Genomic DNA, 23594 nt, shown 5'->3' on the forward strand with positions numbered 1-23594 from the left:
AAGCCGTGCATTCGGGCAAGTAGGGGCTTTGAGGGCAACGGAGGCATCTCAAGGAAACTGGGAGGGAAGAAGTTGGGATCCCTGAGAGGTCAGGGCACGTTTAGGAGCGAGTTAGGGGCAACTTGAAAAACACAAGTGTTTTGTCAGCTATATTGGGATATCTCAAGAGAGAGGTTTGTAGCATTTGGAAATTAGGTGTTTCCACAGAAAACTTAAGGTGTATTTAATAGAGGAGTTAGGGTATACTTTATCTCTAAAAACAGAGGTTCTTCGAGATGTTGGTGGATTCTGGGAGAGCAGACCCCCCTGCAAACACTCCCCCCACTAGGGGCACACCCACAGGCAGCCCCCTTCTCTCCACCTCCAGGCCCCTGGGCCCCCACCTCTTCCAGCCCCCAGGAGGCCAAATCTGGTGCCACCTGGCTTTCCACTGTGCAAACTGATTTCGGCCACCCCCCACGACACCGAAGAGGGCCCTTTAAAGTCCAGTGAGCTTGTGCTCCTTGTGGTCATTCCCAGACTTAATTACAAACAGATTCCAAACGTCCAGTCCAGGTCAGCACTCCCGAGGCTGCCCCCCATTTCCACATCAGCACGTGTCCTGTCCTGAGGACCCAAAGCACCTCGATTCTCCCTCCAAAACGAGGCACCAATTCTTTTTAGGTGGGAACACAGAGCCCGGCCAGGACGGGACCCCAGCTCCAGGCCAGCGACCTGGGAACTCCCCCTTCCTGAGAGATGAGCTGAAATCCAACCCCACCAGGCCCTCACCAGGGCACCAAGGGCTGCTTTTTGATATATTTTCGTTAAAGGCGAGAAACGGTTCTGTCTTTGGTACGTACAACCTCACTTCAGGCAGAAGGGAGGAGGCGGGGGGGCTTGGTGGGAGAGAAGGGTCTTGGGCCCCCATTTCCTGGCGTGATTGACCTGGCCCGGCCAAGAGGGGGCTGGAGAGGGGAGATTGGAGGCCCGTGTGGAGGAAGGCGAGGCGGCGGCCGTTAGGTCTGACCAGGGTCCTGAGAAAGGCTGTAAGGCCACACAACAAGGACGTCTGGGGAGCAGGGACAGGAGCCGGGAGTGAGAACCATCACCTGGAGGAGAAAGCGGAGACGTCTGGGTCAGCTGAGACAGCAATCAGAGACCCGGGTTCAAATGCCAGGTGCTCCAACTTCAGTTACACTACAGTAAAGTGGCTCAGCAAGGAGACTCAGGCTCAGGGGCCCGGGTTCAAGTCCCAGCTGCCCCATGTTCTTGCTGAGTGACCTAGAGTAGTAACTTAACCTCTCTATGCTGTTTCTTCTGCAAAATGAGAATTCTGATAACAGTGCCTGTCTCAGAACCTCATGGCAGTCTGTGGAGATGTGGGAGAAGGTGAGCACAGTCCTTGGACACAGCTGCATTAGCAACTATTATAAATGCCATCGTGGTCATTTCTCGGGCTACCAACAACTTTAGGGTCAGCAGGAAAGCAGATCAGGCCCTGGCACATGCAAACACACAGCCCGGAGTACTGCAAATCACTCCAGGCATTGCACAGGACCACCCACAAACCCTGAAACCCTTCCCAGACTGGGAATCCCACCTCTGCCAGCATCCAGGCCTGTCTGGGGCCACAGGGAAGGCTGCACTGAGTGGGGGAGAGGCAGGAAGGAGACCACTGTGATGGGGACAGGAGAGAAGCCCAACCAGGCCCAGAAGCTCCTCTCACTCAGCTCTTGGGAAAATCTGACAGTCCCCTTCCCCTGAGGTCCCTCCCTCCCTGAGCCCAGGTCCCAACCCCAGATCCTGGAATCCCATGTCCTCTCCTGCCTGGACCACCCTCCGCTTCACCCCGGGGCCCTCCTCTCTCACTGGAGAGGTCCTATACCTGCCCGTCCCTCCCCAACTCAAAACCCTGCTGCAGCTCCCCAGCACCAAAATCAAAAGGCCAAGAGTGCACCTTCTCATCTCACCCACCCCACCTGACACACCAGCCCCACTGGACCCAGGCCACACTGGTCCCTCTTCCAGCGTAGCCAAATGCTGCCTCCTTCTGGAGATTTCTATCACCAATTAAACAGAGTCGCCATAATAAATCAGCCATTCCACTCCTAGGTACAGACTCACCCAAGGGCAAAGAAAACACACATCCACACAAAAACCTTTTCACACATGTTCACAGTGGCCCAAAAATGGAAACACTCAAGTGCCCATCAGCAGGTGAATGGATAAATACAACGTGGGCCAGCCACAGGGTGGAATATTACTCAGCCATGAAAAGGAGTGAGGTGCTGACACTCGATACAATATGCATGAACCTGAAAAACATGATGCTCAGTGAGAAGCCAGACACAGAAGGCCACAGAGTGTGCGGTTCCATGTATGTGACATGTCCGGAACAGGCAAATCCACAGAGACAGGAAGTGGTTGCCAGGGGCTAGGGAGCAGATGGGGAGTGACTGCTAAGGGGGACAGAGCTTCTTTCGGGAGTGATGGAATGTTCTGGAATTAGACAGGGGGTGGATGCTGCACAATTCTGTGAAAATACTAAAAACTACTGATGTGTCCACTGTAATGGGTGAATTGTGTAGCATGTGAATTCTTTCTTAGTTTTTAAAATGAGAAGCGTGGCAAAAGGCAATTGCCAGAAGTCAGCAGGGCCAACTACGCACCTGGCTCAGGGCTCCCGCTTGACCATGCCACGCAAGTGCAGCTCACTCTCAGCAGCCACAATGGGCTGCCCGTTCTGCAGGTGATAGTCGATCAGGTGGCTGATGCTCTCGAACAGCACGTCCTTCGTCCGCACCTGCGGGTCCAGAGGCCTCAGCATCAGCACCACCAGCAGGTTGTCAGAGAGCAAACTCAGGCTAGTCCCAGACTTGCTGAATTGGGACCTGCATTTTCAGAAGCTTCCTGGTGGCTCTGATGCACACCCAAGTGTAAGAATCATTGGATTCAAGACTTACAGAGTTGGCCTCAGAATTCCACAACTAGGTATGGACGCAGGCTCCAAACCACCAGGATTCTGGGGCTACACTCCCTAGCAAGTTGAACAAAAGCCATATCTATGTCCTAACCCCTAGAACCCATGAATGGAAACGTATTTGGAAAAAGCATCTTTGAAGATGTGATTAAGTGAAGGTTCCAGAGATGAGCTCATCCTGGATTACCCAGGTATCCCTGAATCCAGTGACTTGTGTCCTTAAAAGAAATGAACAAGTTGGACGCAGAGACACAAGAGAATCTATGAGAAGATGGGGGAAGGGATCAGAGCAGTGTGTCAACAGGCCAGGGAACAGCCCCACCGGCACCTTGCTTTCAGACTGGCCTCCAGAGCTGAGAGAGAGTAAATCTCTGTTGTTTTAAGACGCCCATTTTCTGGTCATTTGGTAGGGCAGCCCTGGGAAATGAATACCCTCCTGGAATATCAGAGACATAGATCCGAAACTCAGAGTCACCAGATCCTAAAACCATCTGCATCTCAGAATGAGAAAATCTTAGCGTCACTGTGTGCTAGACATGGTGGGTACAGCACACATGGTGGGTACAGAGACCCTCTGGCCCCCACGCTGCCAGACATTTCATGCGTGATGCTGGGCTCGCTGGGCACATGTCCCCTGGATGGCAGGCTTAAGTGCACATTTCTGGGCTCAGCCACACAACCACCTTCCACCTGAGCATGCCCTGTACAAAGAGACATGGAGTCCACCGAGGACAGCTATAAGGGCTGGACGGGTGAGAGCAGCTGGTACACTTGAAGGCTTTTGACACCCCCAAGCCCCTTCTCCCCTGGGAAACAACCTGGAGAGCCCAAGGCCCCTGGGCACTGGAAAATACTGCACAAACCCGGGAACTACGTGTCAATTGGAAAATGTCTGGTCAAGTCTAAAACGCTTCAGGAACCGTCAAAGACCAAATCTCACGGGCTCCAAGCAGCTGTTAGATGCATCACCATTATTCACGACGGCTGGGGGCGGGGGGGCCTCCCAACTAAATAACGGTGCTGTTCAAAGATTCGATGGATGGGAGGGAAGCAAAGTGTGCACCAGAGCTGAAGCATTCTGTAACTTGCAGACCCTAAGACTCATCGACTGAAACCTGAACTGGGAACCCTAAAATACATGAGAAACAGAAAAAAAGCCGCATTTATCGAAGACATCACTATTTGAGATGCACTAGTGATAACAGAATGTGAAAAAAGTGCATCTTACAATTGTTGAAATATGATACTTTGAAACTCTGAAAGAGCTTGAAATTGGAAAAGGTTTGGTAACCCCATAAAGCTCTATAAACTGGGAAATACTTTGTAAACCCCAAAATTCTTAAACTGGAAAACAGTCTGTAATTCTAAAGTACCTGGTAAACGGAATAGAATCTGAAAACATAAAGGGCTTTGCAGTCGGGAAAATACTTCATTAAAACTAAAGGGAACTAAGAAGATGGGCACCCTGGGCAGAGCGGGGATGCCCCCCCCTTATTACTTCAGGCCCACCCACGCCGGCTCCCAAACCGGCTCCTCCAAGCCCCTCCTAGTGCCTCACCACCCCTTCAGCCCGCCCCCTCCCCTCCCACCACTCGGCCCCCTTGTTCCCGCCCACGGCCACCTTACCACGCCCTCAGGGTCCACAAGCAGCAGGTGCTTGGGCTGCCCCGCGTGCATGCCTGTGAGGACGTACTGCCCGGGGTTGGTGACGCTGTCGCGCACAAGGAAGTCCCCGTCGGCTCGCAGCAGTTTCTCCGCCGCCCGACGGCTCATCTGGCCGTGGTACCAAGGCTCCTGACGCAGCTGCTCCTCTGTGGGGGCGATGGGGGCCCTGCGGGTGGGGGGACTGGGCCACTGGTCCTCCAAAGGAAGGGGGGCCGCCGCGCCTGCCGCCACAGAGCACTCATGCAGCTTCAGAGCATCCTCGAAGGGTCCTGAAGGGGAGGACGGGGTGCAGAAGGCAGGAGGTGGGCAGCTGCCTCCTACTGGGAAGGAAGGGGTCGAATAGGAGGAAAGAACCACCCTCGGGTCCTGGACAACTCTGAGCACCTACCGGGCACCCGACCTGCACTAAACCCAGCACAGTGGGTCATTGTCTGTGCGCTGCGTGAGGGCCAAGGGTGAGCTGGGTGTGCATGCTGTGTGCTCTGAGTGTGCTATGAGCTGAGTACGTTGTGTGTGAGGTATACTCGTGTGTGCTGGATGTGTGCTGTGTGCACCGTGTGTGTTAACAGGAGCCTGGCAGGCAGCGACTCTGTCCACAGGGGTTCCTGTGGTCACCAGGGGGGTGAGCAGGCCTCACAAGGCACTCACGCCCAGCAACGCCCAGCAGTCCCCCCCTGGAGGGTTGCTGCAGAAGCCAGTGGGGCCGGCACTCAGTCCCGGGCCTGGAGCACAGCCGGTGCACAGTAAGTACTAGTGCGTCATCACTGCAATGGTCAGCTATCCAGTTGTCAGGAGCAGGGAACTGGGCTTTGCAAATGTTGTAAAGGAAGACATTTCCAGCTGGCTCTGGAGGTTCTCGGGGACCTCCAACTAGGGAGGTGTCCTGAGGGAGGGGGACCACCTTGCCTGGCCAGGATGGAGCCAACACTCACACAGGGCTGTGGAAAAGGGCGGAGTTGACATGAGAAAAGAAAACATTTTGGACACAAACCTCCTCCATCATACTGAGCCCTCCCTCAGGCCCAGAGAGGAGGAAGGAAGGAGCTCTACCATCAGCTGCTCCGTCAGGACCTGGACTAGGACTCCCTCATCGGACTAGGGGTCCCCCGGGGAGAAGATAGAGCCTCCCTCGTCAGGCTGGGATTCCTTAAGAAGGACTTTGGGCCTCCTCCCTCAGACTATGGAGTCAAACGAGGATGGAGTTCAAATTCCCTGCTCAGACGGGCGGTCCTGCAGAAGGGAGCGAGGCCTTCCCCACAGACCGAGGAGCCCCGTGGAGAGGAAGGGCCTGAGCCTCCCCCATGACACTAGCCACTCTCTCAAGGTATGAGCTAGCCATCTCCCATCAGACTGGGGACCCCCACAGAGAGAAAGCTGGGTTACCCCGAGACTGAGGACTCCCACGGAGGGGAACACTGAGCCTCCCCTATCAGACCAGGGAGTTCCACAGAAAACAGACTTCCCCACCCCACCCACGTCAACTTGGGAAGTCCCAAGCGGAAAAGTCCCCAGGGAAGGAGGCTGGACCTCCCCTATCAGGATCACAGGTGGCCTCCCCCCTCGGGCTGAACTGCCCCCACGTACGCATGTCGAACAGGTCCTTCTTGGGGCTGTCCTCGGGCTGCAGAAGCTCCAGTGTGTCCAGACCCTGCGTGTTGACGTACAGGTGGTCCTCGTAATCTCGGGGCCCCTGGGCGTCCGCCTGCACGTAGCCATCCCCCGGTGGGGCTGAGGAGGGCAGGAGGGGTAGTGAAGTCAGCTGGGGGAGCCAGGGAACACTGAGGCCCTAGGGTGCAGAGAGGGGCAGTGCAGGACCCCCCCCCGGAAACCCCACCCACACCTGTCTCCCTCCAGGAAGGAAGCCTCGTGCCCATTTGAGCAGCACCATCAAGAGTGAAAAGCACCAAAAACGCCCAGCCGGTGGTGGTAGGGCAGCAGAGGTCCATAACTCAGGCAGGGACAGCCACCCACCCAGCCTGTCCCCATCTGCCGGGCTGGAGGGTGGCCCAGGGGGCCAGAGCTTTCCAGTTTCAAAAGAAACCAAAATTCTGGGAAAAAGAAAAAAGAAACTGATGCTGTCACATCTCTTAAGAGCTTGTGAATACAGTCTTGCGGGTGAACGTGAAAGGCGCAGGAAGAGAATCTGTGAAGGGGGACCCAGGCGGCCAGTGGGGGAGGGGCTGGGGCACCCTGTGGCCCCAGGGCACCCACCCTACCTGAGGGGCCCAGCTCCCAGTGCAGGCCTCGGGTGTCTCTCTGAGGAGGGGACGCTCCCTGGAAAAGAAAGTAAGGGTCCCTCCTTAGGTGTGCAAGCCCCTCGCCAGTATTCCTACCCAAACGCCTGAATCACTGCAGACGTGAGTCAGATGGGAGGCTCGGCTCACACCCCCTACGGCCTCCCCCCAGCCCCGGCTCTCTAACTGCCAGGCACCCACCAGGCCCAGCTTCGCACCTACCACCCACCTCTGCTATAGCTGCACAGGCCGTCTCCTGCACCCAACCCTGCTGTTCCCTCCTTCCCTGCACAGCTCTCCTGGGCGAGTCCTGTTCACTCGCCAGCGCCCGGCCCAAACACTGCTTCCTCAGGAAAGCCCTCCTGACCACCGACAAGTGGTCTCTCTTCTGCGCGCTCTGGTTCTCTGCCTTGTCAGCCCTTACACAGCAGGGATGTGATTATTTCCCCAGTGTCTGAGGGGAGGAACCACGTCTGAACTGTCTAGAACAGGGTGGAGCAGATCTGTGCAGTTTGGAGAAGGAAGGAAGAGTAGAGGGTGCGAGAGACCCTACTCTAGGATGGAGAACAGGAGCAGAAGAAAAAGCTAGGGACACAGCCTGGCTTTTTCAGCACCTGGGGACAGCTGCTACCACCCCTCCCCTGAGAGTCCAAGGGGCTGACCTGGCTAAGGGCTCCTAGGGCCCCAAGGGCGCAAGGTTGTGTCAAGGCGAGCCTGGAGTCCACCAGCCCGCCCAAGGGCAGCTCCTTCCCCGGGATGCTATTGTAGTAATTGTGTTCCGTGTCCTCCTCGTCCCCCCACGCCGACTCCTCCAACCCGGTCAGCCTGGTGACAGACAGCAAGCAGAAGCACAGGCGGCGCGAGGCCCCAGCACACAGGGCAGAAGGAACAGGGGCACCCAAGGGACGTCAAGGCCTTGGGGCTGGAGCTTCGAAGGGTGGGTGGAAAAAGCCGGGCCCAAGGGGACTCTGACCCCACCTCCCATCGGCTGAGCTGTTGCCCAGGAAATGCTTACTGGGCGCTGTGCTTCCCTTCCCTCGTCTGTAAAATGGGACGCGGCATAGCTACTGCAGGTCCTTCAGGGAAGCTGGTCCTCACTCCTTTCCACCCACTTCTGGCCTGGCCAGGCAGCCAGAACACCCCAGACTTGCACCCAGGACCAAGATGCCTGCCATGCCTGCCATGCCTTCCGGTGGAACACCCTCTGCATTTAAAATGCCCTTGCACCCTGGACGGTGTGGCTCAGTGGACTGAGTGCTGGCCTGTGAACCAGAAGGTCACCAGTTCGATTCCCAGCCAGGGCACATGCCTAGATTGTGGGTCAGGTCCCCAGCTGGGGCTGTGGGAGAGGCAACCGATAGATGTAGTTCTTGCACATCAAAGTTTCTCTCCCTCTCTTCCTCCCTCCCTTCCTCTCTTTAAAAATAAATAAATAAAATCTAAAAAAGAAAGGCCCTCGCCATCTGCCCTGTGGTCGCGCCTGTAGAAATTCATCCCACAGGTGATCACTCAGGTGACATGGTACCTAAGAGCACAACGGTGTAGGCCACTGCCTGCCCCTCAGGCGGGACGAACCACGGGTTCCATTTGGGCAGCAGAGCAGGACCATGCGGCCCGCGGAGGCAGGGGCAGCTCCAGGTGCCCAGCAGTAGCAAGTGAAACCCACCACGTGCAGGTGACAGACCTGCAAACCCGTGAGAAAGGCGACAAAGGCCACCTCACCCTGGGGAAGGGCCTCCTGCTGCACTTCGAATTCCTCTTCCTTATCACTCGCTTTACTAAATGTCTAAAAGTTAACTTAAGTAGCTGAGATCCGGGGTCAGCCCAGGAGCCACACAACTTTTAAATGGTTAAGAAAACATGCAAAGAACATGTGGCAATGTGGGGGAAGTTCATGCAATGCAGATTGTGGTGTCTCTAAATACAGCTTTGCTGGCACCAGGGCCGCCCACAGTCTCAGCACCCTCCACAGCTGCTTCCACAGATGACAGCCATCACAGGCAGTCTGGCCACGACACCGCAAAACACCAAGCGTGTGGCCCTGTGCAGCAGCGTCGACCCGCATGCTGATGGTGATGGCAGTGCTGACTGGCTCCCGGACCCTCACCTCCACCCAGCGAGTCTCGGCTGTCTTTATCGGGGTTTCATGGCCCAGGGAATGGGCATCCTGGCAGCTGTGATGACCTAGCTCACGGGGAGCACAGGGGCAGGGGGCAGGGTGGACCGGAGCCCAGGAGGAGCAGGTGAGAGCTGGTACCTTTCAGGGGGGACGACAACCTTGGGGGGGCTGTGCAGGTACTGTTTGAAGCGCAGCTCAAAGGCTTGGCCCACAGTGCTGATGACGCTCTGGGCGAGGCCCTCGCAGCACTCCAGGATGTGGCAGGCTGGGGGTCGTTCGGTGACACAGCGTCAGTGTGGCCTGGCCACTGGCATACTCCACACAGGGCCCCCCACCCCACCCACTGGGCCTCACCTCTCTGGTTGATGGGGTCCTTGGCGACATAGGCCACATAATCCGTCATGTCCTGGGGAGAGAGGGGGCGGTGGAAGGGGCCGGCTGGACCTGCCTGAACCCACTGGCCTGGATTCCCCCCTGCCCACCTCCAGAAAGGCAGGCGGCAGAGGAGGCCAAGCCCACCCACTCAGCCCCTTACCGTGTCGCCGCCCGATGCGAAGGAGATGGACTGCATGTGGTGGTTGGCGATGACCTGTCGGAGAGACACCAGGTCACGGCGGTCCTGGGTCAGGGACCTAAGGCTCAAGCAGGCACTAGGCCAGGGCCACGGGGAGGGGCCTGGCGGGGTGGGGAAGCGGGGCTGCACAGACACACACTGGATGCCAGGTGCACCCCCAGGGACAGCTGTGGCTGCTGTGAGGGCAGCGGCCACTTCCCTCCTCGGCTCCAGGGTGGGGCCTCAGTTCGGCTCCAAGTGAACACAACACATGAAGCCCGCACCCCATCCCCCCAGGTTTCACCTTGTGTGACCCCACAGAGCCTGCCCCTCGGGGCCAGAGGACAGGCCACTCTGCCCTCGCCTGTCGTGGGGCCCTCACCTGGCGCGTGGCAGGCACGGAGAGGTTGAGGCCATCGGTAGAGATGCTGACAGCAATGCTCATGCCGGCAAAGCGCAGGTTGCTCTTGCCCAGGATGGAGGCCAGCGCCTTGTTGGGGGCCTGAGGGGCAAAGGGCCACAGGGTGGGGGGCCTGAGGGGGCAGAGGGCCGTAGAGTGGGGTCTTGGAGGGCCAGCAAAGGGTGGGGGCTCGGTGGGGGAGGGACTGCAGAGAGGCTCCAGCTGGGCAGGGTCTGAGGGGGGCCAAGGCGTCCCCTCCAGCCCCACTCGAGGACCACAAACCCCTCACCAACCTTCTTCTTCCAGGAGCCCCGGACTCCGGGCACAGCCTCGTGGAGCCGGTTGATGGCCTCCCTGTGGGGGGATGGGGAGGGGCCTTAGAGAACTTAAGAGGGGAGGGGTCTGGAGAGGGGCAGGAGCTCAGGAAGGGTGGCAGGTCAGATGGGCTGAGAAAGTGATGCAGTGGACCCTGAGATGGGGAGAGGCTGGGGGGCTGAGAGGGGGAAGGGTTCTGGGTGAGAAGAGGAGAAGGGGAGAAGAGGAGGAGACGGGGGCACAGAAGGGGGTGCCCCCAGCCATCTGGCAGATACCCCCATCACCTGTCTCCCTCTGTGGGTTCAGACTCGGTGAGGCCAACACAGCCCCTAAAGTTAGACCTAACTGCTGGGTGGCCACAGGCAATGAGGAGAAGACCTCTGCCAAGGGCAGAGCCGATGAGACCAGCTTCCCAGACCCCCTCGTCCCGTCCTGCCTTCCACGCCCGGCCTGGTAGGCTCACCTGGTGACCTGGGTACGAGTGTTGAAGTCCAGGGAGCGCATGGAGCGTAGGACCTCGATGCAGCCCATGTACTGTGGGAGGAGAGGAGGGGCGAGTGGGTGGGGCCCCCAGACCGAGCAGAGGAGCCCAGCTGGGACTGGCAGATGAGCTCTCCAGCCTTCTCTCCTGCACCCACTGGGTTCAAGTCCTTCCCTCTGTCCTTGGCAATGTCCAGCCAGCAAACTGGGGGTCTTTGCACCTGGGGTCCTCCCATCTACCTTTGAACTGATTCCTCATCTTCAGAACCAGCGTCACCTCCCCAGAGCCAGCTTCCCTGACTCCACATAAGCGGTTCCACAGAAGCCCACTGATTCCCCCAAGCTCACTTAACTATCTGCTCATTCTCTTTTTCTGCTCCACTGGGACGCAAGTCCTGAAGAACCAGGATGGCTGTCATCTTGCCCACTTCTGCATCCCAGAGCCCAGCACAGGGCCTGCAAACAGGTAGGACGGAGACCGCCTGGCCTGTGAAGCCCAAATGCTGACTATCGGTGATCCTTTACAGGAAAAGCACATGGACTCCTGCCTGGACCACCATTTCCATGGAAAAGTAATTCAGAATCTCCGAGGGACAATACTGAGCGTCAGAGGAAGTGGCAACAGCCAGCAGAGTTCCTGGGCAGCTTCTGCAGCTTCCAAAGGCGGGGGCACGAGGACCACCCGATGGCCAGAGCCACCCTTCCAAATTCCAGGCTGCCGAGAAGTGAACGGTATGACTGGAGAGCCACATGGCGGCGTCTGTCACATGGCCCCACCAGCACAAAAGGTCCAGAACAGGCCGATCCACAAAGAGAAAGTGGGTTTGCAGTTGCCAGGGGCTGGGAGCGGGGGAGGACGGGGGTGACTGCTCATGGGGACAGGGCTTCCGGTCAGGGAGATGGAGCCTTCTGGGACTAGATGGTGGGGATGGCTGCACAACCTAGCAAATGTACTAAATGCCACTGAATGGTTTGCTTTAGGATGATTGATGATTACATTTGTCGTGTAAATTTTACCGCAATTTTTAAGGTGAACTATGCTGACAGAAGCTGGGACAGTGGGAGTGCCGTGGGGGTGCCGACCAGGAGGGCGCCAGGCACCTGAGGCCTGCTTCCACACTGCACTCTGTGTGTGTCGTCCCTCGACTTTACAGTCTGACCGAGAAAAACAGGACGTCCCACAGATGCATATTAATTATGAAGGAAACAAATGGTGAGGTTACCAGGGAGAAACATCGCTTTAACCAATGCGCTACTTTCCTGGGGCGGCTGCAACAACGAGCTACAAACTGGGCAGCTTAGAACAACAGGGATGTCGTCTCTCTAGTTCTGGAGGCCAGACGTCCAAAGTCGAGGTGTTCGCCAGGCCGCACTCCAACTGAAGGCTTCGTGGAGGGCCACTGCTTGTCTCATCCAGCTCCCAGTGGTGGTGGCCGGCAACCCTTGGTTTGCAGACGCATCAGTCCAGTATCTGCCCCCATCTTCACATGGCCTTCTTCCTAAATGTCTGTGTCCAGATGTCCCTCTTCTTATAAGGACAACCGTCATTGAATTAGGGCCCCCCTCTCACTCCAGGGTGACCTCATTTTAACTTGACTACATCTACAAAGACCCTGTTTCCAAAGAAGGCTCCATTCGCAGGTTCAACAGACATGAATTTGAGGGGAAGTATTCAGCACAGTTCCGGAGGAGGGACCATGGTAAAGCAGCAAAGGCAAACACACCAACTTCCAGGGTGCTGGTAACCAAAAGGCCAGCAGAGATGTGAATTCCGCCAGATGGTCAATGACACTCTGGGATACCTGGTAATTTTCGTGCGTGAAGGAGCGGACTATGGGTGTGCAGGGCAGCCAGCTCCCTAGACCGTGCGCACACTTCCAACAGCGAAGGTCATGCGCTGGCAACCTCCTAGTGGTTCACCGAACTCCGCACAGGGCTAAATTACCTCCATTTTAACAGTCATGGTTGCAGGCGCACAGGCGATCCATTCGTCCAGCTTTTCCGTTTGTTTGAAAGGTTTATAATAAAAAATTAGAATAAAGACTCATCCTTTTACACAATGTTCGAGGTCTCCAGTTTCACTCGAATCCTGAGCTCCGGCTGGGCGCCGCCCGTTTGCAGATACCCCTTCCCGGGAGCCCCCGCCCCCACCTCCTGTCAAAACCTCGGCAGATTCCGATTCTGTCTTCTACAAAGGAGCTTTTAATGGGGGTCTGGGTAGCAGGGTGGAGGCTACCCAGAGGCCACCCTCGTTACCACTATCTAAACTCTCCTGAGCTACCGGGATGGGGAGGGGAAAATGCTTAGCCTGCGCATGCGTATCCCCCACCCACCTGCAGCCCTCTCCCCGCCTCTAGTCACATGATGCCTTGGGAACCCAGACCCCAGCGCTTCCCGGCTGGGGGCGCCCAGCGAAGCTTTGGTTGGAGGTGGGGGTCCAGACTGGTGGGGAGTTATGGAAGGATGAAGAGGAGATACCTGGTTCTCAGGGTCTGGGGCTCAGGGAAGTGAGGGAAGGGAGCCCCAGTCCCCAGGTTGGAGGGTCCGAGGATGGCATCCCAGCGGTCCTGGCCAGCGCACTCACCCGAACGATGTAGGAGACCCCCGGCCCCAGGACCCTGGCATCTGGGTGTAACCAGCCGTGCGCCGGCTTGTGGATGAAGCTGCCTTTGCGGATCCACTCGTCGGCGACGGAGTCTGGGGGCCCGGCGGCCCCCCGCGTGCCCCGAGATCCCCGCGTCCCAGCAGTTCGGCAGCGGCTGAGAGCCGGCAGGGGGCAGGGCGCGGCGCAGCGCGGTTCGCAGGCACCCAGGACCGCGGCCGCCAGAGCAGGGACGCTAGCCGGGCCGGCCTGCTCCGGCTGGGGATCGGCGCCTCCTGCGGCCCCCGCGCCCCCCGCCGCCCGCGACGCAGCCGGGCCGCGGCCCAGGAAGCCGGCCGGAGCCGCAAACTTCCATTGCGGCATGCGCGGCAGCAGCGCGCAGAAGGTGGTGGGCGCTTCGGGCTCCGGGGGCGCAGGAGGTGCGGGGGGCGCGCGCCCGCCCGGACCCTGCGTCATGGCCGCAGCCGCCCCACCGAGCCCGACCGGGCGCTGAGCCTGGCGCGGAGGAGGCCCTCTGTCTCCTTCTCGTTCCCTCCCCGCCCCCGGCCCGGTGATGTCATCCGCCCGGCCCAGCGCGCAGCCGCGGGGGGCTGCGCCCCTGGGACCCCGGCCCTCGGCATCCGGGCGCCTGGCTGGGTGGCTGGGGAAACTGAGGCCCGCTGAGGGCACGGAGCTGACTCGGATCAGGCAGTCCGGGAGCGAGGTGTTTCCAACCCAAGACCTGGACACGGACCCCCTACTACGCCCCCCACCCGCTGACCAAGTTCCTAGAATGACAGAGATGGGAGAGACTTAGAAATGACCTCCCTTCCTTCCTCTCTGACTGATGGAGAAACTGAGGCCTGGAGAGGAGCGGAGGTCGGTCGGGAAAGAGAGCCTTAACCCCAAGATCAGCCCCCTCCATTCCCATTGTTCCAGCCGGAAGATACTTGAAACATCAGGCCTCGATAGGGAAACTGAGACGCAGAGAGGGGAAGGGGTGTGAAGGCACACTGCGGAGACCTGGACCCAGGAGCGCCTGCCGGGTTGGGCTGGCTGGGTCTGGGAGGTGGGGAGCCTCAGAGCGAAGCCTAGTTCCTGCTCTGCTGCCTTTTTCTGGGCCTCAGTATCCCAGGCTGTAAGCCAGGGACATGGGCTGGAAGGTCATGGGCTCCTCCATTTCAGGGGAGCCCTGCCCAGCAACAACCCCATTGAGTCTTTGGGCCTCAGCCTCCCAGGCCTTACGGCCCCTCTGGTCCCAGCGTCTTTGTCCACATCCAAGCCTCGAGGCTTGATTCCTTCTCTACCGGGGAGCTGGATGTCACCGTCAGCCCAGGACCCAGCTTCCTAGTCTGTCTCCACTGGTCATCCTCCCGCTCCGGCCCCACCCCAGGCAGGGCTGACAGCTGGAAAACAAAAGGAGGGGGCCGGGGCGCGCAGGCAGGAGAGGAAAGAGGGGCGAGGCCCTTGGAGCCGGATCAATAAATCAGAGATGAGATCACAGCCCTGCCGGCTGCGGCAAACCGGGAGGTGGCGATGGGCTCTGCCTGTGTGTGTGTGTGTGTGGGGGGGGGGGGCCGCATGCCGGGCCGGCCGGGCCGCGATTGGACTACAACCAGGAGGAGTGGCGGGGGAGGGAGGGAGTCAGCGATGCTGCTAGAGGCTGTGGGTGCCACGCTGTAGTTGCTATTGTTCCTCCGGGCCAGGCGGGCCAGAGTCTGGGGTGTGTGAGTGCAGAGGGTCGGCCTTTGGGTCTGTGCTGGGGGGAGGTATGCCCGGGTGGGAGCCCTGATCTGGACTGTGTGTGCTGTGTGTCTTTTGTGATTTACACACATGTGGTATGTATGAGGGTTGGGTTTGTGTGTGTGTTCACATGTGTGGTCACACAGATGTGAACATGTGATTGCATGTGAGGAGGGGTTCTGGTTCTCCCAGTATATGATTAGAGGGTCCATGTGCATTTCAAGGTGGGTGTATAGGAGCCAGGTATGTGCCCATGCATGTGTGTAGGGGCCTGGTGTGTGTCTGGGTGTGTGTAGGGGCCTGGTATATGTCTGTGCATGTGTGTAGAGGCCAGGTATGTGTCCGTACATGTGTGTGGAGATCTTGACGTGTGTCCAAAGCATGTGTGACTTAGGCATGCCCCGGCTGGGGAAAGGACAGTTAGGAAAGAGTTAACACCCTCCAGGCCCTGTGTACTGCCCCTGAGGCCACCTCTTCCAGGGAAATGAGTAATGGTCATCTCTCCCTCCCAAGTTCCTGAGTTAGGGTCTTTCTGGGTTGCAGTTTTTAAGGCCTGGGATTAGGTGTCATCCCTAGGTGTCATCATACACAGAGCTTGGTCACATGACACCATCCCTAGGAAAGAATGGCAGGAGCAGAGCCCAGAGTCCAGAATTCAGATCCTGGCATTAGGCAACACTAGGGCTTATAGCGCCCTCAGACCAGCGGCCAGTCTCTGCAGCCCACCTTCTTCTCCGCAAGCATCACCTACCTCTGACTGCTGTGAAGCTTAAATGGTCTTTATCAAAATCTGATGAATATTAGAATATATCAAACTCCTATACATCCTTCAAAACCTAGCATCAATGTCTCCTCTTCCAAGAAGCCTACCTGACTGCCCTACTCAAAGCTCTGGCTCCACCTCTGCCCTCCCCCCAGCTCTGGGTGCCTCCTCTGATCCCATCTAGACCCCAGGCAGCTACAGATCGGGAGGCTGGCTGTTGAGAGCAGTGTTTGAGATCTTCTGTGATGTAAACAGACCTGGATTAAATGAGTCCCATGTGTGCTGCTGACAGCTCTTGGTGCCACAGAGATTTATTGGCAAGCAGCTAGTGCATGGGGTGGGGAGAGGAGGGCATCAGGGCTGCTTCCAGCCTGGTTTTGGGCTACGACCAGGTCAGGAAGCTGTGCTTCCATGAGAAACAGGTTAGAGCCCAAGTTTGGCAGAAACCTGAGCTGTTCTGGGGACCCAGGCCCTAGCAGGGCAGACTCCGAGTTCTAGGACACAGGAAGCTCCATCTCCGGCCAGCCACTGGGGAGAGCCAGGGGTGTCCCTTTCTCCGCCTGGCCTCGCTCAGCCTGGCATGACCAGGAGACAAGAAACTGGGGCGCGGGAAGGAGGCTCACCCTGCACAGGGCCATGGGTCACAGCCCCCAGGGACTGGAGGCAACAGGTGGCCTAGAAGGACCTCAGACAGTTCAGCTTCTCTGAGTTGTCCTACCCCAGTGAGAGCCTGGCCCAGGTGGGACCTGCCCACACTACTTCAGGGTGCAGGAAAACTGAGGCTCAACCCAGGTGCCGGCCTGCATCCTGTCCCCCAAAGGCGTCAGGGCGTTGTGTCTGGAGACATGGTGGAGGCCCGTTTGGAGTGTCGGATGCCCATGGTGAACGCTGGGGCCCTGGCTTTGGTGATGGTGACCTGCTCGGGGCTGTGGGTGCCAGGGCCAGGTGTCTCATCTGGGGGGCGCGGGGCGCGGGGCCTCCCCAGCATGGTGAAGGCGGGCCGGCGCTGTCGGTAGGTGTTGGGATCTGGGCTATCATACTGGCCCGGGCCAGGGATCTCAGCAGGGTCTTGTGCAGGGCGGGCGGGGGGTGTGCGGCCCACCACTGTGTAGCTGGGGCTACTGGGCTTGATGAAGATCTGGGCGCCCCAGAGAGAGGGCAAGGTGTAGGCATTGGGGGCAGGGGCTGAGGTGTCCAGAGGCTGTGGACGCAGGCGGGAGCCCAGGGTGAAAGCCGGAGGGGTCCGCTGGCGCACGGGGGCCACCTTCTCTGGGCTGTAGGCCCCAGGGCCAGGTGTCACCTCCAGACCTGTGAAAACGGGGCAGGAAGGCTGGCAGTGGACAGAGCGTTCACCTGATCCAGGACATTACATGGCTCCCCACTGCCCACACGCGTCCTGGAGCTCACAGCACTTCTGAGGAAGCCCCGAGTTAGTTCTCCCCCTTCCCTACCCTGCCACACAGTCTATTCTCTTTCAAGCCTCCACATCTCTGCCCAAGCTCAACCCTCTGCCAGGCAAGCCTCCTGTTCCCCATCCCCACCTCCCCAGAGCTGCTTGTCACCCTCCCAGAGAGCCCCAGGGACCCTCCTCCCTGTTGCCTCCCCCACAGCCCTTCTAGGACGAGTCCTCTCTCTGGACACAGCCACACGGAAGTGGGATGGTCCCCGCCTGGGTCTAACTCCACCATTCTGCGGCCTCATACAAAGCAAGGACATATCAAATCTACTGTTCCTCCCATCTGCTGGTCTATACATGTTCGGGAGGATGAGTGAGTAGAGCATGGGTGAGAAGTGAATGAGAAGATGAACAGCTCCATGGGTGTGGAGACAGACAGATTGGTAGATGGGTCCTGGGTGGATGGATGGATGAATCAGTGGGTGAATGAGCAGAAGATAGAGTAGAGGGTGAGAGATGAAAAGATGAATGGTGGTCGGATGGGAGACGAGTCGGATGATTAAAGCAGGCACTTTAGGTGAAAGGAAGCTGTTCACGGGCTGTGAAGGGGATTTCCACATCTGCTACAGTCCCCGCTACTCCCTGTTGTATCCTGATGCTGAGGATGAGCCTCAGCTGTCCTCGCGGTACCGTGAGTGCACAGGGTCACCATCACCTTGGCCCACTTCACTCATTTAGGTTTTCTTAGGGCCCCCCGCCCCTCTTTGGAGGTCTCATATTTTGTCACTCCAACGACACCAACATTCTAAGAACTTGGGGATAGGAGTGGAAGGAGAGGACAGAGGCAGGAGTCACTGAGACCCTGAAGGGACAGGGTCCTCATAGGGTAGCAGTCACATACTCACCTCGAGACTTGCCCCGGCCCTGTATGGAGTAGGCAGGGGTGCAGCTTCGACCAAACCGGGTGACTTTGGGGTCCAGGAAATAGACTGGCCCAGGGCTGGTGTCCTGTGGAGATACTGGGAAGAGGGGCCCAGGGTCCTGAGTGCACCTCTGATGGCCCCACCGCCCCCACTCAGTGCTGCTGGTTAACTCTGAGTCTTTCCGGCCTCCAGGCAGCCCCCGACCCCACCGGGGAGAGCCCCTGACCTCAGCCTGCAGAGGTCTGATGGCCCTGACCCCGGACCTGGATCTCTACTTTGACTTTGTCTTTTTTTTTAAGATTTTATTTATTTATCTTTAGAGCGGAAGGGAAGGAGAGAGGGAGAGAAACATCAGTGTATGGTTGACTTTCGTGGGTCCCCTGCTGGGAACTGGCCTGCAGTGAACCGGCCTGCAACCCCAGCATGTGCCCTGACTAGGAATCGAACCGCGAGTGTCTGGTTCGCAGACCCGCGCTCAATCCACTGAGCTACACCAGCCAGGGCCTTGACTTTGTCTTGATGAGCGTTTTTGTGCCCCCTCCCCATGGAAGCTGTGCCACCCCTCAACCTCTCCTCTGCCTTGAGCTAGGGGATCAGCTCTAGAGAAACCAGCTGGTGCATTGGTTAGAATTGCACAGAAAGTAAGAGTGACTAGGCTCTGACTGAGGGTCTGCACAGGGCCCTTTTAGTGCCTGGGCTTGTTGGCATGGGTACGCTTAAGGGAGGGGCTTTAAGTTACATTGAAATCCCAGCAGGGCCTCTGTGCACAGGTCCTTGGACCTGTCAACACCTCCTTTTCTTCAGTAGTAGGATGCAAAGCTTAGAAAATGAGGCCATCCATGGAAGGGGTGGGCCCGTGCCTGGCACTGAGTAATTGGGATCAATGACTGTGAAGGCCATTACTACTAGTTATAAGCACATTCAGGTACAAATGTATAGTAGGTTTGACAAATAGTCACTGGTTGACATATGAACATGTATGTGTACACACATGACACCAGCACACACCTGAAGCATGTTCCTGATAAATGAGCACATCCCAACTCAGCCCATTTCCCACCTCCAGGCCTTTGTCTATGCTGCAGGCTCTCCTGGAGCCCCTTCTTCTCCTGGGGGCCCCGGTGAACTCCTACTCATCCTACAAAGCCCAGATCCCAAGAAGTCCCTGAGCATTCAGAAAAGTCTACTCCAACCACACCCACCATGACTGCTGATTCCCCACGTGTGTCCTGTGACTTGAATTAGACTTGGGAACCCAGGTTGCTCTGAGCCATAAGCTAAGTTCCTAACCTTCTTGGTGACAGATGTGACTGATTCCCTCACTTGCCTTCTGGGGCTTCTGGACACTCCCTGAGTTCTCTTTCAATTGGTTTGGGATTTTGCTGCATCTGAAAGCACCTCTGCCAGCCACTCTCTCCCAGCCTCTACCCACGAGAATCAAACTCCACACACGGGACCCTTCTGGTCCCTGCTCTGGCCTAACTGGGACCTCAGAGCAGCTCTGGAAAATGGGCTGAAGGAGCACATGGGCATCGATAGGAGAAGTACAGGCTTGCAGATGAATAGTGATAACTCCACTGATAGCCACGGAGAGCTGACCGTGGACAGGGGCCACCCACATCCCTGTACCCAGTACTTCCTCACACACATTCTGGCCAGGAGAAAAGCAGACATCACAGGGGTCAGGTCACCCACGACCAGGCGAGGCCCACGGACTGCAGCCTCTCCCCCACCCGCCTGCCTAAACAACAAAGAATTTTCATTCCACCCTCACCACGTGCTGCGCGGTAGGCGAGGCCCGGGGAGCCCCCTGGATTGTTCATGGAGAAACTGAGGCTGGCACTGACTCTCCAAGCCCAGTTTTCTGAGCACTGACAAGATACCCAGCACTGCAGCTACTTTTCAGGCATTTAACTCTCACTTAACCCTGACAACTGAGCAAGGAGTATATTGCCATTGTTTACAGAGGAGGAAACTGAGGCACAGAGAAGTCAAGCAGCAAGAAATGTGCAAAGTGCAGGAGGCAAATGCAGGCCCTGACCCCACACTACTCCTTCCACTCCCCCTTGATAAGGAAGCAGAGGACCAGAGAGGCACAGTGGCTTCCTGAGGTCACAGAGCAAGCCAGGGATCCAGTGACCCAGCCGGATTCCTGCCTCACTCAGTGGAGCCTGGATCTATCAAGTGAGAAAATGCTCCCTGGGTGGAGGTTGGAGGTTCAGGAGGCCTCACAGAACCCCCTTTCCCACCCCACCCCCCCGCCTCCCTGTCCTCGACCGGCCTTACCCTCACTGGGTCTCCGGAGCAGCGAGTAGGCCGGACCGGCCACCCTGGTGCGGTCATGGTCGATGTAGCCCACAGTGGACGGCAGGGCGTACAAGCCCGGCCCAGAGCCTACAACCAAAGCCCTCCGGTCACAGCCTGGGCCTGTGATGGGGAGCTCAAGGCCCAGCCCCTGAGCCCCCACCCTGGCCACCAGCCACCCTGCATGGCAGGGCTGGGGGGAGCAGGGGCTGCCTGCTGCAAACAAGCATTGTGTGTCGGACATGAATCACAGCGGGAGGGGCTGCGGGGCAGCATCCTCCCCCTGCCTTGAGGCCCATGGGATGGGATGACTGGAGCCCAGACACAGACAGACACTGTCACAGGTGGGGAAACTGAGTCCAGTCATAGAAATATACTGTCACAGGTGGGGAAACTGAGGCCCAGACACCAAGATAGTATCACAGCTGCAATGTTTGGTGGCCTCTATAGGAATGGCAGTGCCACAAGAGCCAGGAAATACTGCCATGGGGCCCAACTCCATGTGTCTTGTTACAGACAGGGAAACTGAGGCACAGGCCAGGACCATAACCGGGATCCCACAGTGAATGTCACAGTTAGGATATTCGGCTCACTGCCTAATACGCCACAGACTCTTCCCCCGGTTCGCTTGGCACCCACCCGCCACAGGCCCTTAGCTGCTTGGTTCTTGGCCGTGTACTCAGCACCCAGAAGGGCACATGGCCCATAAAATGCTCAGTTCTCATTGGGTGGAGGCATATTCAGGGGCCACAGAAACACTGTGATCACCCTGTCCTACCGGGCAGAACACTGAAGGGCGGACACTCTCCACAGAAGCTCCTGCCTTCCCACCGGGCTCCCACAGAGGGCCCCACTGCCGAGACCCCCTCCTCCAGGGTCCGATGTACCGTTCTCCAAGGTGGCCATCCTGCAGGTCTTCCTCAGGCCCGTCTCTGGGATCTGGCACTCTATGGCCCGCCGGCCCGGGGGCGCTGTGGTCAGCCGGGGAGCGGGGTCGCAGCTGAGGGTCCCCATGGCAGGCAGGAGCAGGTTACGGCAGGGAGCGCGGGGCTGCGCAGTGCCCGCACTGGATGCTGTCTCTTCGACCGCAGTGGCTCCGGGCCGCAAGTTCCAGCACCGTCCCCAGTCCTCGAGGCTTCTGCCTGTGTTGGCAGAGCCCTGGACTCACCACACCCTCCCAGGGACCTCACAGACGGCCCCTTGTCCTTCAGCAGGGAGTCTTGGGGCCCTGGCCCAAGCAGGCCGGTCGGCAGACGCTGGCCTGGAAGTGGGGCTGGGATCGAGTGTCGGCCAGATGGCTGGACAGTCCAGGGAAGAATCCGGTGTCAGCAGAGCGGGTCCCCTGGGAGACGGTGGAGCTGGGCAGCTGGGGCCAGAGCAGGCCCCGGGGGAGCTGGAGCCACAAACACAACACCCACGGCCTTGTAGCAGGAGGCACTGGTGAGGTCACCGGCAGCGTGGCCCCATTTCTGCAGCCAGGGAAACTGAGGTGTGACCCCAGGTCCACAGCAAGTTGGCCACCAGACCAAGAAGCCTTTCTTTCTTTCCTCTTCTCTTCTCTTTTCATTTCTTTGCTTTGCTTTGCTTTCCTTCCTTTCTTCTTTCTTTCTTTGTCCAGTAAGCATTCGTGGAGCACCAACTGTGTACTAAGTTGTTTGGGCTGGTGGGGTCACAACATGACAGGGAGCTGATGTTCCTGGGAGGAGAAAGAGAAAATAAACAAAAAATAATAAATGAGCATAGTGTACTACAAGGTGTTAAATGTGCTGTGAAACACAGAGCAGGGTCAGGAGTCCGAGGCAGCAATGACAGGACTGCTGAGCGCCAGTTAGGGCAGGACGAGAGGGCTCCACGCTGGGAAGGGATGAGAGGAGCACAAGGGAATGGCTGCGCGAAGGCTCTGGGGTAGGAGCAGGACGGCAAGAAGGCCGTTTGGTCCTCCAGCGCAGCCACTGCCTCCCAGAAGCCAACAGGAACCTACTCCGGTCCAAACTAGAGTTAATCTAGGGTAACATCGCTGCCTGCACCAAAGGCTGCCGCAGTGTCAGGCTGCAAAGCTGGGCTCCGAAAACTGGCTGAACAGAATCCAGTCCAGTCCCTTCCACGGTATCCTTGTTTACAGCTGTATTGTTGGGCCCTTTGGCACCGTAATTTTTTTAACAACTTTATTGAGTTATAATTCACATGCTGCACCATTCACTCCCCAATCTAATTGTCATTAATTAATTAAATGTAATAAGTTACATTCAGTAACTTCTAAACTTTTTTTTATCAAAATGTTATAGTCTACGTAAAAGATCATGAAACAAGTCTTAAATGCTTGTATTAGAAAAGAAGGAAGATCAGTCTTGGCTGGTGTAGCTCAGTGGATTGAGCACCAGCCTGTGAACCAAAGGGTCGATTCCCAGTCAGGGCACATGCCTGGGTTGTGGGCCAGGTCCCCAGTAGGGGTCTTGCAATTGCCAACCAAATAGGCAAACCACACACTGATGTTTCTCTCCCTCTCTTTCTCCCTCCCTTCCCCTCTCTCTAATAATCAATAAATAAAAATCTTTAAAGAAAAAGAAAAAAGGAAGCTCAGAGTGGAGGGTTAAGGGTCAAAGGTTTCTTCCAGGTTTTAACCCCAACTCAGCTTTCTGGGGGCACTGAAAATCCCCGGTGGATTCCCACAGCCCTGAGAATAAAAGCCAAGCCCTCACTGCCACACACAGCTCTCTTGAGCCCTCTGCCCTTACCCCACTCTCAGTCCTTGCTCAGGCCGCTCTGGCCGCATCAGGTCTGGCTTCTTATTGCTCGAGCCACCCAGACAGCTCCCACCTCAGGGCCTGCACCTGCCCTCTCTCCACCTGGACGCCCCTACTTGTCCTCCCTCCACACTGGTGCCTTGGCCGACAAATGAGCCCACAGTCGGCCCCACCCTCAGTCACCCATTGGCCCCCCAAATTGGAAAAGCCATTTCATTTTTTCCCTACAAGCAGCAGAAAGCCCAGAGCTGTGGGCAGAACTGGGCACTGAGGAGGGAAATGACCTGCAGAGCCTCGCTGACCAAGACTGGCCAGGGGTGCAGGAGCCCAGGGGCCCCACCGCAGAGGTCAGCCAGGCCCAGGAAAGACAAATCTCCCTCTGGAGGGTGCTCCCCGAACCCAGCCTGCCACA

The 23594-nt window shown here is 57.7% G+C and overlaps 2 protein-coding genes across 2 annotated transcripts; both read right to left on the reverse strand.

Annotated features, from left to right (window-relative positions):
- Window positions 1-223: 223 nt before the first annotated feature.
- On the reverse strand, window positions 224-13801 carry SHC2 (SHC adaptor protein 2). Its single transcript, XM_037139081.2, has 13 exons — window positions 13313-13801; window positions 10712-10782; window positions 10227-10287; window positions 9916-10035; window positions 9516-9569; window positions 9335-9386; window positions 9119-9245; window positions 7524-7686; window positions 6844-6901; window positions 6212-6355; window positions 4589-4896; window positions 2652-2785; window positions 224-1091 (listed from the first exon to the last, which is right to left on the reverse strand). Exons 1-12 carry the CDS (start codon window positions 13784-13786, stop codon window positions 2657-2659), a joined length of 1761 nt encoding a protein of 586 aa, XP_036994976.2. The 5' UTR covers window positions 13787-13801; the 3' UTR covers window positions 224-1091; window positions 2652-2656.
- A 2837-nt stretch (window positions 13802-16638) lies between these two features.
- Window positions 16639-21452, reverse strand: ODF3L2 (outer dense fiber of sperm tails 3 like 2). Its single transcript, XM_037139019.2, has 4 exons — window positions 21326-21452; window positions 20421-20528; window positions 18117-18230; window positions 16639-17123 (listed from the first exon to the last, which is right to left on the reverse strand). The coding sequence occupies exons 1-4, from the start codon at window positions 21450-21452 to the stop codon at window positions 16639-16641; spliced, it is 834 nt and encodes a 277-aa protein (XP_036994914.2).
- Window positions 21453-23594: the final 2142 nt, after the last annotated feature.

Source organism: Artibeus jamaicensis, unplaced genomic scaffold, assembly GCF_021234435.1.
Source record: "Artibeus jamaicensis isolate MK-2021 breed Jamaican fruit bat unplaced genomic scaffold, CSHL_Jam_final scaffold_537, whole genome shotgun sequence".
Taxonomy (NCBI): domain Eukaryota; kingdom Metazoa; phylum Chordata; class Mammalia; order Chiroptera; family Phyllostomidae; genus Artibeus; species Artibeus jamaicensis.